The sequence below is a fragment of the Petaurus breviceps genome, unplaced genomic scaffold, assembly GCF_028583685.1.
Source record: "Petaurus breviceps papuanus isolate PSGF00001 unplaced genomic scaffold, PetGlider_PUasm1.0 37, whole genome shotgun sequence".
In the NCBI taxonomy this organism is placed as follows: domain Eukaryota; kingdom Metazoa; phylum Chordata; class Mammalia; order Diprotodontia; family Petauridae; genus Petaurus; species Petaurus breviceps.
In genome coordinates this window covers 41,623,934-41,641,513 of record NW_027186296.1, presented here as the reverse complement: position 1 = coordinate 41,641,513, position 17,580 = coordinate 41,623,934, and the positions used below count along the sequence as shown (strand labels likewise).

At 38.5% G+C, this 17,580-nt stretch overlaps 1 protein-coding gene across 16 annotated transcripts in view; it reads left to right on the top strand.

The window, feature by feature from the left end:
* Window positions 1-17,580, top strand: part of TPM1 (tropomyosin 1) — a 33,596-nt gene that overhangs the window by 10,790 nt on the left and 5,226 nt on the right. For 2 of the 16 annotated variants that reach the window (XM_069098370.1, XM_069098376.1), the window contains 8 exons: window positions 6,720-6,853; window positions 8,534-8,651; window positions 10,281-10,351; window positions 10,612-10,687; window positions 11,662-11,724; window positions 12,040-12,109; window positions 13,150-13,274; window positions 15,300-15,522. In XM_069098370.1, coding sequence (XP_068954471.1) covers window positions 6,720-6,853; window positions 8,534-8,651; window positions 10,281-10,351; window positions 10,612-10,687; window positions 11,662-11,724; window positions 12,040-12,109; window positions 13,150-13,232 — 615 coding nt within the window. In that variant the 3' untranslated portion in view covers window positions 13,233-13,274; window positions 15,300-15,522. Of the gene's footprint in view, window positions 1-6,719; window positions 6,854-8,533; window positions 8,652-10,280; window positions 10,352-10,611; window positions 10,688-11,168; window positions 11,245-11,661; window positions 11,725-12,039; window positions 12,110-13,149; window positions 13,275-15,299; window positions 15,523-17,580 lie in introns of those variants that run through there. The other 14 variants (XM_069098369.1, XM_069098375.1, XM_069098367.1 and 11 more) reach the window with 7 other exon arrangements.

Below are 17,580 nucleotides of genomic sequence, written 5' to 3'. Positions count from 1 at the left end.
TGATCTGGAGTGATCTCTAGCTATTTAGGGTCACGCTTTATGTTTTTCCTACTGATCTACATTCCCACCCTTTATTGCTACCAGGGAGCTTTGGAGCATGCCAGGAGGGCCCAACCCTGGGCACACTTTATGGCAGAGCTATAGTAGGGTGCTAATCCTACTTTTCAAAGTGTTTCATTACAAGGTGATACGCGATGACCCTCCTAAAATTAAAAAAAAAACCAGTATCTCTAAGTGAAAGACTTAACTGAGGCCAACAACACACACCAGCATTCAATGCCAACATTAGGAGGAAGTTAACCCAGTAAACTGAAGGTAATTTACATGGCTGGAAATAATTTGCTTGGGGTTGGGAGGAGGCACTTGCCTTTGCTTTGCTTTCTCTGTGTTTAAATAACAGATGGGCACAGAACTAGATAGATAGGTGTCTTGTTGACAGAGATAATACTTGGATATTGTGGTAAAAGGAACTTTAGAAATAAGTAAGTGGCCCTCAGACCTTTGAAAAAGTATCAGAAATAAGGATTCATGGCTGACAGTGATGGAGGTATAATAGGGTTTCAATAATCAGAAGTTAAATGCCAAAGTTCCTACAGATCTGGACAGGGTGTGGAATGGAATAAGGGAGAAAGTACCTTTAAACAGTGGGATCAAATGAGTGAACCATTCCCATTAAGTCATCAAACTGAGACTGGGTTTATGTAAATTAGGCAACCTCTGGGGCCTGAGATAACTGAGGTGCCAGGCCTCTCCCAAAAGAAGAGCTGCAATTTAGCTGTATTTTGCCCTCAGAGTGAGTTCCAACTTCATTCCCCTCCCCCAGTCCTAGGCCTGACCTTGTAATACTCTATACTTGCCTTAACCTTACTTAAATTTGCCTCCTCTGTGAAACTATGGGGAACCTTAGGCCTCAAGTGCTGCCTTTTGACTGAATCCAAACTTCACAGAACATATCCCCCTTAATAAAAGGATTTGTTCTTGGACTCAGTCAAAAGGCTACACCCAAGGAAGTAAAGGCCACGTGTGACTTCAAGGCAGAAGGTTCCCCAGCCCTGGTCTAACCTCTTAGTTGCTTCACTGTCTGCTCAGTACAAGGCCTCCACTTATCCTGCCTTATTTCCACCCATTTTCCCAAAAACCAGAAAGCATTCATATCCCAAAGGATCCTTCCTTTTGCTGCTTGGGTGCAAGTGGTCAGCTGTTAACTGTGTCAGCATTAGATTATAAGCTCCTTGAGGGCAGGGACTGTCTTTTGCCTCTTTTTGCATCCCCACTGTTTAAAATGGTACATGGCACACAGCAGATGATGAGGTACAGGCTCTGGGAACCCCCTTGAACTCTGATTGAATCTTTCCATTTGATGAGGCATTTGCATGAGGCTTTTCATGCTCTCTGCTCAAATCTCTATCCCTCCTTTGTCCAGCAACTTCCCACCCTTAATCACTCCTTTACTGGAGTCTGACTCCTGAAGACCCTCCCCAGACTCCTCCTCTAGACCACCCCTAGAATCCTCCTACAACCTTTCTATAGATAATATCCCACCTTGTCTTCATGAGCTGTGACAGCACCCTAGAATTCTCCAATACAAGCCATACAGATACCGAGACTACTTAAGAGTCTACTCATTATAGCAAACTTTTAATAAGATTTGCTTTTTTTTGGCTGAGAGAAGACTTGAGTCCAATTCATTCAGCAGGACCTGTCATGTTGGTATTTGGGGGTTTCGAGCACCCCTACCCTAAACCTCATCATATTATGATGACCCTCTTCACAGGTGCTTAAAAATATTTATTAAGTAATTGGTGCTTGAAGAAAACCTCTAGATTTAATGTTGTCTATAATAGAAAAGCATAGAATGAGGGCGGCTAGGTGGCGCAGTGAGTAAAAGCCCTGGCTCCAGAGGACCTGAGTTCGGTTCTGGTCTCAGACACTTAACACAAAAAAACTAGCCATGTAACCTTGGGCAAGTGACTTAACCCCAATTGCCCTCCAAAAGGCAAAAAAAAAAAAAAAAAGCATAGAATGAGTGAATCCAGAAGGTCCTTCTTCAGAGCTTCTTGGGGCTTTTTTGTTTTTTTGTTTTTACTCAAAGTCCTTTTAATGTCTGTCTTACATTTAAATATGGAAACAAATATTGTGCCTTGAGTTAGCTCTGTTCCGTATCTAGCATTTCTACTATTAAAGATTTGTTAAATAATCAATTTAGTTCAGGTTCTAATAGCAGTCGGGATAAAGGGCCAGACTGTTAGTTCAGTATATAAGGATCCTGTGTTCTCTTTCCTAGGCACTGTTGGAGGATACCCATAGAAGGCATGTTGAATTATTAGACTTGGATTCAGGAAGGCATGAATTCCAATTCTCCTTCTAAAACCTTCTAGTTATATGAGCATGAACAAATCACTTAATGCCTCTGAGCCTCATTTCCCTCATTTGTATCAAGTAGATATTAATACCTACTGTGCCTTCCTTATAGGGTTTTCTTGAGGCTCAAATTAGATAATGATTAAAAAGCACTCTGCAAGCTTTAAAGCGTTATGTAAATGTCAGTTATTATTGGAAGATACAGTGTCTGCCCTGGAGAAGATAGGTGGGGATGGGGGGGGAGGGGGAATTAGGGAATAACAATTATAGATACAATGTATAAAAATAAATGTGAATAGTATGTAAGTGCTGAGGGGAGCTTAATCAAGCAAGGCTGCTTGGAAGAGAGAGATCCCTTTTTTTAGATGGATCTTTAAAGAATGGTAAAGTTGGTGGGAGGACCTTTCAATTTAGAGAATGGTGTGTGTGCCAAGGCCCACAGGTAGAGGGGAGTAAGTAACAAATAGAAGATCCTTATATTGCTCTGTAATTTGTTATTTTCAGCTAAATGGGGGGGGGGGGGGTTTCCCAGGTAACAATTTATCACAGGTTTCTCACATCAGTTGAATGTAAATCATTTTCTTACAGTAAATAAAAGAGGTTTTCTTTCCTTATACTTTGCCTTCTGCTTAAAGTAGAGCATGGCTTTTGGTAGCTCTATCAACAATTGAAAATCATTGTTGACACTTTTCTTTTAGCTTGCTACCAGGCGATGCTGAACTATAGTTAATTTTTAAAAGAGCCAATTACCTATTGTTAAGGAATTTGTCTATCTTCTTCTCCCCCCTCCCCATGCCCTAAAAAAAGAGAAGTAAAACCAGGGTCTTTTATCCACTATTGGGTTTAGGGTTCCATTTTAAACTACCCTACTCCTTATGACCCATGTTGTATGGAGACCTTTCATTGTTCCCTAATGGTTTTTGGTGTTTGAACTTATCTTTTGTTTCAGTTTGCAAACTCTTGGTCCATCATCCAAAATGGCTGCCTGGAAATTTGTGTTTTAAATTAATTTAAAATTGTCTCTCAAGATTTTTAAAGATGTTCACATTCCTTTCCCCCCACACACACTTTTGAATAATTGGAGATACCTTGGGGTATAGCAAAACTGGGACAGAGAATCCTAATTTTAACCATATTCCCTCCTGAGATCTAACATAACTTTTAAAAAATACATAATATTTCATTTTCCCCCAATTACATGTTAAAATAATTGTTTAAACATTTTTTAAGTTCCAAAGTCTATCCTGCCCCAGACAGTAAGCAATCCCACATAGTTTGAACATCTAACATAACTTTTAAATAACTAGAGTCTGTGTGTTTACCAAAACTTGAATGTGGGCAGGTCTGGATTATTTTTTTCATATTTTCTTCTCTGATTTAGATTGTAATCTGGTAATCTTTTCCTATCTTCATTTCCTATAGATCATCTACTCCATGGGTTCTTAATTTTCTTGGATCTCATTAGCAGTTTGGTAAAGCCTATGGACCTTATCCTAAAATAATGATTGTATTTCAGTGTATGAAATAAAATGCATAAGATTATAAAGGAAAGTATTAACTTTGAAATATAGTTATCTCAAATTATGTTTTGAAAATTTCACAGATTCTGGGTTATAAACTTTTGGTTCAACCCCTTTATTTTATAGCAAGTAGCACAGTGTCTTGGCACATAGTAGGAACTTAGTAAATTGTTTATTGAATAGAATATGTTCATAGGTGCTAATCAAGAAAACGGTGGACAAGCCCCTTGTAACAAAGATGAACTTAGATTCTTAAATATATACTGTGATTTTTTTTTAATAAGAATTTCTTCTCCAAAATCCCACATCACCTTAAGATACTGTTTATATAAAAGATACATGAGGAAAATGTTATGATTTCCATTTCTTAGGGTTCATGAATATTAAAATAGCCACAAATCAAAACATGCACCCCAAGCTAAACATACATGCAAATGTCTAAATTTCAGAATCCTAGACAGCAACTGTTTGTTTAAGTGCCAGGAAAGCAACATTTTATATCTGAGAGATAATGCATAAAAACATAGTATTTGAGAAGATGACTTTCTCTTTAGTCCTTTGAAATTTTGTTGGCATTTTCTGAAAAGAGTCTTTACTTGTAAATAATTTTCAAATTATGAAAATCTGTGATTGTTTCAGTTATCAAAAAAGTTTGATTAATTGTTTTATGGATCCATCCTTTTGCAGTATTTTGCATTCCAACTGCTTTGGAATCTATAGCATTCTCTGTCTCAGGATAGTAAGTGGCAGTCACTGGGTTCTTCCCTGTTGAACCCAAATTAAATACAGGGTGAGGTTTATAAAATATAGTTCTGTTCACTCCAAATCCTCCTCATTCTCCAAAGTGAACATATTTAGTTAAATAAGCTGATCAATTCATTTTGGTTTACATTTTGATAATGTATAACATTGAACCCCATTAACTTTTAGTAAGCTTTATATGAAATCATTCTGTTGATTCTAGAAAGCAATGTCATGTAGTAGAACACTGAATTTGTAGTCAGAAGATCTGGATTAAAAACACCACCCTTAAGGGCAGCACCTTAGTGGCAAAGTGAATGGGAAACTGTCCCTGGAGTCAGGAGGACCTGAGTTCAAATTCGGCCTCAGACACTTAACACAAAAACCAGCCGTGTGACCTTGGGCAAGTCACTTAATCCCAATTGCCCTCCAAAAAGCAAAAAAAAAAAAACCACCATTTATAATTTACTACTATACTACTATTACTACTAGCTGTAGCATTATAGCTCTAGAACTGAGAGGGAATTCAGAAGCTGTCTGGATCAGGGGTTTTAAACCTTTTTTGTGTCTTGGATCCCTTAAGTAATCTGAAATCTATGGATGCTTTCTCAGAATAATGTTTTTGAAATGCTTAAAATTAAATATATAGGATTAAAAAGAAAATTAATTATATTAAAATACAGTTATCAAAAAAAAATTTCAAGTTTCAAGACCCTAGGTTAAAGAACCTCTGACCTAGACCTTTTTTTTTTTTTAGTCTGTTTCTTTTCTCACTCATGCTACAAGTAAAGCAGTCAGCCAGCTACTCATGAGCATTATTCTACTTCCAATAGGCGAGGAAGTTTTGACCTGCTCTGTTTCTGACATGAGCTAGTTCTCCTCACCTCAGGCAGCCTGGTGGTCTATCCTCCCTCCCCCACTTTCTGGGGGTTAACCACATGGGTGCCAGACTTAGTGCTGACACTAGATTGAGTTTAACCTTTCTGCAGCTCAGAACTCCCAGTTTCTAGTGAACTACCAGCCACAACCTCCCCAGTAGCACAGATTATAGGAATGTAACATGATGCCCAGCAAACTCCTCATTTTACAATACCCCAGGGAGATTACGTGACTTACTCAATGTCACATAGGCAGTAAGAATCAAAGCTAGCATCTAAACCCACATCCTCTGACTTGAAAGCCAGTGTTCCTTCCACTGGACTTCATGTTTCTTTATCCTTAAAATCAGACATTGGAATAGATTATCTCCCTGATGGTCCTAAATCCTATGACCGTATTGTATCATTTCAAACAGGTATGTGTTTGCCATCTGCTTCTACATCAAAACCTTTGAGAAGAATGAAAGATATAATATATAAGACATGAGTATCTTAATTTACTTTTTTCTAACTGAAAAAGTGCTTGATTCAAAGAATAATTTCTTTCTTTAAAAACAAAATGAAGCAGTTAGCCTGCTTCATTTTGGTAGTGTGGGGGGGTGTGTAGCATAGTTATTTGCATTTGAATATAAAGATTAATTTTGGTCCCTTCAAAAAGTAACAGCCATTTTTCAAGAGGCTGACCAAGAGAAGGGAGGATTGTCACTTCTAGGTGCTATTCCTGATGTTTTATATGGTTAAGCCTAGGTAAGTTATTTCTCCTCTTTCCATACCTAAATTTCCCAGTTAGTGAAATAGGGAGAAAGATATTTTTTGTTAGCAGTGATGTCAGACTTTGGGCTCTTTGAATGGAAGAAGCTAAGAGCCTATTTTTTTTTTTAATTCTATCCATCTGCCCCCAATTATTTTACTGAGCTTTTCCTTTTGTTATAAATTAGCCTGTTTAGCTGTAAGTGAAGCAGTTAGCACTTATTTAAAATTATGTCTCTAGGTCTAGGCATACACACAACTTATACCTCATTTTAGTTATAAACACATTCTTAGAAAATCTAAGTTACCCAGTGACGTTATTAACAAGACTTTGTATTGATGCTAAATATCAACCACCTGATTAGCTTACCAATTCAGTTCTAAACTTACTGTTTTGATGTAGATTGCTTCTTGAATGTTTTCTCCACCTTTGTAGTTATATATTTCACTCTCTTCTTTCCTTGCCTAGGCTGAAGCTGATGTAGCTTCTTTGAACAGACGCATCCAGCTGGTTGAGGAAGAGTTGGACAGAGCTCAGGAGCGTCTGGCAACTGCCCTGCAGAAATTGGAGGAGGCTGAAAAGGCAGCAGATGAGAGTGAGAGGTAGGAACATCTAATCCAGGTCCTTTTACTGCATTCTCTTGCTGAAAAGGGCAGCTTGGCCTGGGTATTGATTAGTAGGGAATGGATGGAAAATTAAGAGTCATTTAAATTGGGGGTCAGGGGACCTCTGACTTTTAAAAAATTCTATTATCTTCAGATTCCAACTACAGTTACTGCCCCATCAGTGGGATTATTTAACTCAGTGTATTTCTAGGTAGGAATATCAAGATTATTTCTTATTGTTCAGGTTCCTAAAGTGATTATATATATTTTAAAATAATTTTTATTTAGTTTTTCTCCAAGGGAGAGGATGACCATTTCATAGGTAGTTAACTCTTGAATAGCCATGCAAATGTCTGAAGAGAAGAAAGATGATACAGTAATTCTCTTAGGGATTGTACATAATTTTATGGGGGCTTTAGAAAACAATTAGATAGAGAGGTGAACTAATACAACTTCTTTATTTTATAAGGGTTCCAACATGCAAAATGATTTACATGAGGTCAGCTGATAGACTTGAAAAAACTCTGGTCTTTTTATTCCCGGTTTTTTTTAATACTAGAACTCACCATGCAGTGTAGCATAGTAGACAGAGAGCTGGTGTCCAAGTCAGGAAAATCCAGGTTCAAGTCCCAACCGTGACATATACTGGTTGTGTGACCCTGGGCCAGTTATTGTCACATTCCCAGTGTCTTCAGGCAGTTTTCCAAAACTATAAATTGTAGAGTAGGTGCTAATTTATATGTAGATGACATTACAGTTCAGATAAAAAATTTTTTAAGGATCCTCTATTGCAGCATGGCTTATTTTTACATAGATATGTATATACTGTAAGTACATAATGTTCCCTAAACTCCATGTAGCAAACACTTGCTTTATACATAGTCTATAAAAATTGGTATTCATCTTCTCCTTTTACACCAATATTATAAAGAGGTTCCACTCCGTAGGGCACCATACCTCACCCCCCTTCAGTGGTATGTTTTGTCACTGAGTTACTGCTTCCTTCCCAAAGGGAAAATTCTCCCTTTTCAACACCTAGCACACATAGATTTTCATTTTTTCATTTGTTTATTTATTTGTCTGGTTTTCCTTCTCCAGCTCCAGTCCCAGTAGCCACTTATAGGTCTGATCCCACCACTAATCAGCATGGGAACTTTGACTTGCTCCATCTCTACCCTGGGCTGGTTTGCCCCTTCTTTAGGCAGTTCTGGTGCTCCCACACCATATTTATACTTAATTTAGTATAGAAAGCAATAAGCTTAGACCACTGCAGCTCACCACAACTGGCCCTAGCACACATTTAGGAAGCAAAATCTACCTTCCCATTATTTTTCTATATAGCTTGGGTTTAGGCATGGTGACCTTGATAAATTATTTACAATTTACTATGAGATGCCTGGCCAAGTTTGTCTCTGTTCCTAGAATGTGAGATTTTAATTCACAGTGAATTTAAAGCATTTTGTATCACTTTTCTATATTTTTCCTTCCTTTTTCCCATCATCTTCCTTTCCTTCTCCTCAACTTCCCCAAACCCCAACAACTTTTAAGTCCTAGAAAGTCATGCTTCATAGTTTAGGAAGGAAAATAGTAGCCCTGAACTCTGCTTTAGCCTGCTAGTTATTATGCTATGCAGACAAAATCTAAATCTGGGGTTTCTTTATTTGTCTTTTCTCTCAGAGGAATGAAAGTCATTGAAAGCAGAGCCCAAAAGGATGAGGAGAAAATGGAAATTCAGGAGATTCAACTTAAAGAGGCTAAGCACATTGCTGAGGATGCCGACCGCAAGTATGAAGAGGTCAGTGTCCATTGGGGGACAGATTACAGGGTTGATGCCCCAAGTCTCCTAAATCTGGCCTCTCAACTTTCTGACAATGACAAAGAACCTTGAGTTAACCAGGAAACTGGTTTGCTTCTTTCGAAGGAATGACATGAGAACTCAAGCTCTTGCAACCTTTGAAAAGCACAAATCATTTGTCCATAGTGATGTCTGATGATTTTTCTTTTTTTGGATCCCATTAGGTGATCATGAGTGGAAATTTTGGCCCTTATTAGACAATCCCTTCGCCATGTAGTGTCTGGTGAGCAGTCCTCTTTGCTCCAAAGAAAAACAGTTTGGGAATCCTGAGTCCTATGAAAGAAATCACCATGATTTAAGGACTGGGAACAACAGCCCCTCTCCCAAGTCATCTGTGCTTGACTTGAGTCTAGTCATAAAAACAGCATGCAAATGACTATCCCATGGGCAGATGACAACCAGACAATCCCTTTTTTAGCTCTCCTCCTTCCCTTTCCTCCATAACTTCCAGTACCTTACTATACAAATTTAGCATATTTACACTATAGAGCCTTGCTGTCAAATATAATGAGACAATATTATAATGTGGATTCAGATGTATGGGCCAAATCATGTCCCATAGAATATAAGCACCTACAGTTAAAAAGCCCATTGACCAACATTTTGTAAAACCATTCCACTGTGTTCTTAGCATTTCCATTTTTTTAAATCAATTGCTGCTTTCATCATGAGGAATCTGAAGTAGCATTGAGCCTAGTTTTTCTGTTTAACACTAGTTCCCAGAGTACATTATTTAGCTATTTCTATTTCCTTCAAAGTATCACCTGGCTCTTAGATCCTATCACACAAATGTGACTTCTTAATTGCCTTGTACATTAAGGTATTCATACGATTGCTTTTGTTTTCTTCTGGTTTTTTTTTTTTTTTTTGCCTTTTGGAGGGCAATTGGGGTTAAGTAACTTGCCTAAGGTTACACAGCTAGTTTTTTTGTGTGGGTATGAAGTGTCTGAGGCTGGAACCGAACTTGAGTCCTCCTGACTCTGAGGCCGGCACTTTACTCACTGCACCACCTTAGCTGCCCCTCTTCTGTTCATTCTTGATCAACTCTCTAGCAAGCCAATAAATAAAGCTCTTTGCAAGGAGCATGTTATGTATAGTTTAGAATTGAGTGTAGCTGTCTTGAGGTATGTTTGGCATGTTGATCTCCCCAACAAAACTCTTTCATCCCTTACATGGTAGTCTGTAAGAAATGCATAGCTTGTAGCTTCCCTACCATCTGTTTTCAGTATTCTGAATTTGGTGTCCCTCTTGCCCACCCCACGTTGAACTGTCTGCTCTGTAATTAACCCAAGTTTTACTTGTACCAGACACTTAAAAATCCAAGAGCATTTAATCATCAATATTCTGTGCTCTCAAGAGTAGGAAGAAGCCTCTTGTGGTTTTCTTTTTCATCAGGAATGCCAAGTGAAGATTCCTTGCTTCCAATTTGGGTAGAATGAATTATCCTTGACCTTTGCTCATTATGAAACACAGGGCACCAGGGGCCAAAGAGAACCAAAAAATCTCTGCCCTCTGGTTTTGTCTATCGCCTGATGTGTGTGTGTGGGTGTTGGGTTTGTCTTGCCACAGGTGGCCCGGAAGCTGGTCATCATTGAGAGCGACCTGGAGCGTGCAGAAGAGCGTGCTGAGCTCTCAGAAGGGTAAGTGACCCCAGGGCCACCAGGATGTGTGTGGGGTGCTGCCAAGAGTGACTAAACAGCATGACCTACTGGCAGTTACACGTTTACTTGTTTTCAGCTGGAAGCTCCCTGTTTGCTCATTTAACTGGGATGAACCATGAGCGTGGAACCCAGGAGGACATATGTGTGGGGTGTCTGTGTGACTGCATAGATCACTGCATGCATTTACTTGCACACTGATTTTGTGAATGGCCTTGTGCGTTTCATGTGTCCACTAACAGCCAAGTCCGACAGCTGGAAGAACAATTAAGAATTATGGATCAGACTTTGAAAGCATTAATGGCTGCAGAGGATAAGGTACTGATGGCTATTGTATGGTTCTTAGGTTTAACTGCCACCCAACAATCTTTCAGCTTTCATCGCTTACGGGTTCATTTGGTAGTAATGACTTCACTTCCACTACACCCTTTGCTGTCTCTTATATCTTGCTTTAAAGTGCTTTCTTTTTGGTCCTTTTTTGATTCTTTATTTTTCCTTCATAAACAATCTTTGGTGCAGCATAAAAGAAGCCGAGTCATCGCACTTAAAAGCTATTTTAATTATTTTACACTAAGCCCCACCTTGCTTTTATTACCACATTGAGGGGCAATAAAGGACTTTGAAGAATTCGAGCATTTTAATCTGTGATGGTTTGGCTACTTTAAGGCTGCTCTTTGTCTCTAGAACTCAATTTTCATTTTTCTCCATCTCTCTCCTTTTTTTCTCCCACTATCCTTTCTTTGGCTTGATTTGATCTCCTGCCCTCCCCACCCTTCCTGCCTCTGTTCTGAAATAATAGCAAATGTGCCGAGCTTGAAGAAGAGTTGAAAACTGTGACGAACAACCTGAAGTCACTGGAGGCTCAGGCTGAGAAGGTAGGCCAGAAGCATGATGTGGGGGGAAAGCACTTTCTAAAAAAATGGTTCAGAACAGTAGCCCCACATTTCTCTTTGACATCCCTACAGACTCAAAGCAGCAGTTCAGCCTGAGTCTACCACTAGGGAACTCTAAGAAACTTGATTCTTCTTTCAGATGCAAATGTTATGTTAGATTTGTGAGTTATATTCAGCAAAGTTCCACGTGGATAAAGGATGGCTCTCCATGTAAAACAGAGTGACTCAAGGAGAGCTTTATTGCAGTCTGCTGTTAATATCAGAAGTTCAGCTATACACTGATCTGAGTGATTCTGAACAGCTTTGGGGAAGGGAAGGGGTGTGGCTCTATGTATGGGGAAAACACATGTTTAATGGTGAACTTTGACCTGACATATGGAATAATCTTTCTGATTACAGTACTCACAAAAGGAAGACAAATATGAAGAGGAAATCAAGGTCCTTTCTGACAAACTGAAAGAGGTAAAAATAATATGAATAGATTTTATTTGCTGAACTTTACATGGAGATGAGTGGGCAACAAATGTTCATTTTTAAGTTGCAAGGCCCAAAAGCATGTGCTGATGACCTAGTAGTGCCCATCACTATTCATTTGTCTAGGGTGCCCTTAGAGTTCGTGTTTTGTCCTGTCGTCAGTGATCTCCCTAAGACTGTGTATGATACTAATACCTTTATACCCAGCATTACGCTGCTTGATACTCATACTCTGATTGTCCCCATATTTGCAACTACATGAAAGTTAAACTTTGTTAACTTACATGAACGGAATCATTCTAGGCTGAGACTCGGGCTGAATTTGCTGAGAGATCAGTAACCAAGTTGGAAAAGAGCATTGATGACTTAGAAGGTAAGACTTTGTTAGGGTTTTTTATTTCCTACTTGGGGGAGGGGGTTTTTATCTTTTCAACTGAAAGTTGATTTGGTAAAAATTTCTTTTCCAATACAAATGTATTGACCTTAATTCATTGTTTAGGTGGGCAGTTATTTTGCTCTTGCTACTCCTTTTCTCCTGATATTTTCAGACTATTTCCTTTAAACTTTTAGATCTGCTTACTTTGAGTTCATTTAGCACTGTTTGGTCTCTGTGCGTGTGAAAAGTTGATGTTGAGATATGAAAGATGATGGGTCAACTTTAAATCTATTATGTATGTTAGTGTCTGTATGTGTGTATACATATATGTTTGTGTATGTATGGAGAGGAGAGGAAAAAGGGGAAGGAAGGGGAGGGAAGGAGAGAGAGAGAAAGAGAGAGAGAGAATGAACAACAAGTTACTAAAGCAGAAAAAGTGGCAATTGCACACTCCACCTTCTGGGGCAGGAATGATGCCCAATGGGTTTGGACAGACAGCACAGTGGACAGATGGGAAGCTTAAATGACACTTCAAGAAATCCATGTCCCCATGACTCTAGTTCAGTCAGGAAGTTGGTGACTTTAAGGTAAGGTAAGATAATGATGACAGATTGTAATTACAAAAGTTCCACCGAAATATTGGCTTTGGAAATCTCCCTACCAGTGTTTCTGGCTGCAGATTGGTAGCTGTTTCAATGCAATTAAAATATAGCTCTATAAAAGAATGTTTCACTACCTACCCAGTATACTTTTTTTGTTTTGTTTAAGTTTTTGTGTGGCTCACTGACACCATATTTGATTATGATTTATCCTATCAAACCATTCTCATTTCATTTTCTAATAGTTATTTGTTATTATTTGTTTCTATTTTAAATCCTCCTCCTCTTCCGGCCACCTCCTGCCATTACTTCCTTCATGCATTGCCTTTTTCTTGCTGCTGTTTCTGGATGGTCTCCATGCTACCTCCTTCACCCTTCATCTGATCACCTTCCACCTTCCACGCCCTTGCATCTCTGCCTCCCACTTCATGGTCGTAGATGAGCTCTATGCTCAGAAGCTGAAGTACAAAGCAATCAGTGAAGAGCTGGACCACGCTCTCAATGACATGACTTCAATGTAAATTGCCTTCTTTGTCTGCCTGCTTCTGTGAGCTCCTGTTGGTGTAAGCCCAGCTGCTAGCCCCTCCCCATTTGCTTCAATCTCCACAAATCCCCAACTCATCTGCAAGCCCCCAGTTATTTTGCTTTAACCCCTCCTTGCTTCTGTTTGTTTAAGTACCGCCCTTCTGTTCACATAAATTTAGAAGTTCATTATCAGTATCATTCCTTAATGGCAAAGGTAAATTTAATTAGGTCTGTCATAGCGTGTTTTCTTTGAGTTATGGGCTTTATTTTAAGAATTTTAGCCTTACTTTTTGTTTCTCAGCAACAAGCTGTTAGCATCTTTTAAAAGTGAGATGTGTTCATTCACTGAACAAGGTTTATCTCAAAAATTAAACTGTGAAAATAGTTCTATTTATGAATAATTTTCCCAGAATAGAAGAAAAATAAGTGTACTAGATAATACTTTTTTTTCCTAATGATGAGATGTTACCAAAAAAAGGAGGGAAATTGCTAACATGGAGGTCATAGGGTTTAGAGCTAGAAGGAATCTTAGCAATCCTGTAGTTCAAGCCCTTCATTTTACAGATGGATAGATTGAGATTGAGGGATGGACAGTGAGTTGCCGAAGGCCATATATGTAAGCAAGTAACTCAATTGGGATTCCAAGCCAGGTTGTCTAACTTTAAATCTAGTTCTCTTTCCACTTTATTGTATTTCATGAAGTACCATTAACTCACAAGTTGATTTGACTTTTTTTGTATACTGAGAATTTCAGACAGTATTAACTTGACCCCCTTGGTTTCCAAGTTGAATCATGTTTTTTAAAAGATTGAAATATCTTCTATTACATTAATGTGTCAAAATTACAGCCTTTCAAAGAGGAAGAAAAAACAAATGGATGCTACAGTTTGAATCCTGAATTTAGTGACCCAGTTTTTGTATTATTTTTTAGGTGTTGGTCAGGACCCCTACACCAACATGTATAGTCTTCTAAAAGGCATTTGTGTGCAATGAAAAGAATAATGGACTAGGTTGGGGCCTAGCTTTGCCACTAATTGGCCGTAAGTCCTCAGACAGGTCACCTTGCTTTTCTTGACTTTGGTTAACACATCTATAAAGTGAAAGGATTGGGTTAAAGATACCCCAGGTTATCTCACATTGTATGATCCTGTCCTGTGTCATGAAAAGGGAGATTACAAGGTTTAGTGACAAAGGCCTGGATTCTAGCCACTACTTAATAGCTAACTCTGTGACATTAAGAAAATTAGTTACATCTCTGTTTCCTCCTGTAAAATGAAGGCATCAAACTACATGATTTCTGAGGGCCTTTTTAGCTCTGACTTTCTATGACTCAATGAATGTATAGACCTAAATATTACTAAAGTGATTTACACACTATGGCAGCATCTCAGTCATAACTTTTCCGCCTTCAAATTCTAGACTAACAGATTCCTCAAGGATGGTTTTATCATTCTAAGAACATCATTTTCTATAACCTTCCTACCATATCCCATTCATAAAACATGGCGGCTTCAAGTGTGTAGTTCATTCTTGCTTTCATATTTACAGAGCCTCCATTTCCAAGGAAGAGTTAGAGAATTTCTATGTCTCTAAAGACTGACAGACTTTATTATTGATTTGGAAGACAGACCAGTCCACCAGCTCAGTTACATCTGTAAAATGAAGGACTTGAACAAGATAATCTCTCCCAAGCTCTAATCAATCAGTCAACAAACCCTTACTAAGCACCCACTATATGCCAGGTGCTGTGCTAAATTCTAATATTCTATGATACTGAGAAAAACAAAAACCTTGCACCAATTAGTAAATATTCTGTAGGGTGATCATTTACCTTAAGACTCGCTTTGATAGTCCTAGGTGTGTATCTTTTAAAATTTAACAACCAGAAGGATTCTTAGAACAACTTTGAATCCATGCTAGAATGCTTCTGTGAATTTTGCCAAACATGTGGCTGGCATTGCATGCTGAGTTCTCTCACATTATTATTGCTATTTTGTTGTTTTTCTTTTTTTTCCATTGTGCCACTTTTCTTTCCCCTCTCCCACCTTTTTATCTTCATGCAGATAAATTTCTTTGCTTCACCTCTCTCAAGACTCCTTCATCAAGCTGGATGTTCCACCTGTCTGAGCTCTGCAGTTTTTCTCAGGTTTTTTGTCGTGTCCTCCAGCTGACCTTGATTCTGTCTTCCTTTAGTGTCCTGCCTCAGGGCAAGGCTCTCAGCTGTGCCTTCTATTGTACAGAAGCTCTTTCCTTTGATGTAAAATAAACACCTGTGTGTAAGCTGTATCTGTTTTGCTATTCCTTTTTATTCCTATTTATTGGCTGAGTAGTTTGAACACTGAATAAAACTGAAAATCTGCTTCTTGCCAGAAGGGATTTATTTGAGGCTGCTCCTTTTCTCATTTCCCTCCTCTCCACATTATACATAAATGCTAGTCCTTTTGAAAATCATAAAATCTTACTCTTTAGCCTATAGACCTTAGTTCATATGACAGCATACCTACTGTTAACATCTCAGTCTCCTTTCATTTAATTTAATTTGAGTTTTTGTCACCATGATTCTGTAGTGAGACATCTGTTTCAACCAATCATCAAGCATTTTTTTAAGCTTGTCTAGATACAGTTTTTAATTTATTGTATGTCTTAGAAACCCATGTTTGAACTGATTACATAGAACACAACTTCAAAGGACCACGAGTTCCAAAGGAAGAGGCTGAGTATTCTTACATTGTAGGAAGACTTGAAGCCATGTAAAATGTATTCATTATTCCCAGTTGTCTGTCTTCATTTTCATCCTGAAAATGTCCTCTTGGGTTTTCTGAATAATGTGATACTGAGTCAAGAGTGAAAATCCATGATTATACTTCATGTATTTAGGTAGAGAGGTTCCACATCTGCTATCACTGGGTTAAGGAGCTGTCTCCACAAAACCTTAAATGTTTTTAAGATGTGGCCATTAACAGTTGATTTTGTTTTTCCTACTTAAAATTGGTGTGGTGATGGGGAGGATGTTAGATATCACCAAGAGCAGCTATTGAAAAAATCTTGTTTCCTACCCTTTAAAGGCTGTTCGAAATTTAGAACTTTGAAAGTACAGTTTTCTCTTTTTTTCATTCCTGACATTTTACCACCACCAGCAAGCTGGCTATATCTCCCCCTTTGTTTTTAAGTCCCAAGCTGTTTTGTGTGTATGAAATGTTTATGATCTTTTCATTGATCCAAAATAGTGGATATGTTGCTCTTTCTGGGGTTGCTACACATTAAGAATTTGTCTCCCAGTGGCCACTTACTGGTGGGATAAGCCTGTCCATATTTAGCATGGATCTGTTCCTAGGGCCACACTTGAAACCTTTCCCACCTGGTAGGACTGAGCAGAGCTTATTCTCCACTGGCTTATTAGCCTAGGAAAATGCAATCACCTTCATGCTCTGCAGTACTGAAAGGAACACTTTTATGGATGTCACTATAATCTATAAATACAAGAATAAATCCAGAAATAGTATCAGCTGCTCTTTAGACTCCAGGAAGGATATGAAATACAGTTGTTTTGTTGTCGTTGTTGTTTTTGTTTAATATGGCTTTTGAATTAAGGTATGTCTCTTTTTTGGCAATGGTATTAAAATTTTTTCTTTTATCTGGAATCTGGACAATCTCTCCCTTCAAAGAGGAAGATATTTATGGTTCGAGTTAGTGTCTTGCTTTGTTTGTCCCCTAAAGGTTTATGGTTCTTCTTCTGGCCAGGGGCCCTTCCTTCCTAATTTTAATTTAAAAAAAAAAGTGATAGTGTACCACTTGTGGCTTCCTGTCTTAAACAAAATAGCTCCTGCTTTAGTTAATGTGCAGATAATCCCTGAATACTTTCCAGTATCTAAAACTGTACTTGAGGTGCATCTATTTTTAGAAGGTGTTCCCAAGACATGAAAGGGTTCTTTAAGCATTATGAGAGGAAAGGAGGGGAGAAGAGAGACTAAAAGATTGGAAAGGTAGTCCAAGATGGAATCAGGTATGCAAAGTAAGGCTTGGTGGCAGAGGGAGAAGAATGATATGAGATAGAAAGTTATTTGGCAAATATGACCCCAAATGACAGCTCCTGTTTATACAGATGTCTTCATAGACCTCTTAGAATAAACTTGGCGCTGCCCCCCTAAAGGTACCAAATGCAAGCTAAGTTTTGGTTGGCAGGCACATTGGCACCAGTTGATAACTATTCCCAAACACCTTTTTGAAAGCTGGGAGAAAACTGTTCTCTGTTATAGAATATGATCTTCCTGGGCTCTTGTGTGCAAATATATATCATTTTATTCCCAGGCAGCTACTACCCAGGCAACCACTCTTACTTCCACT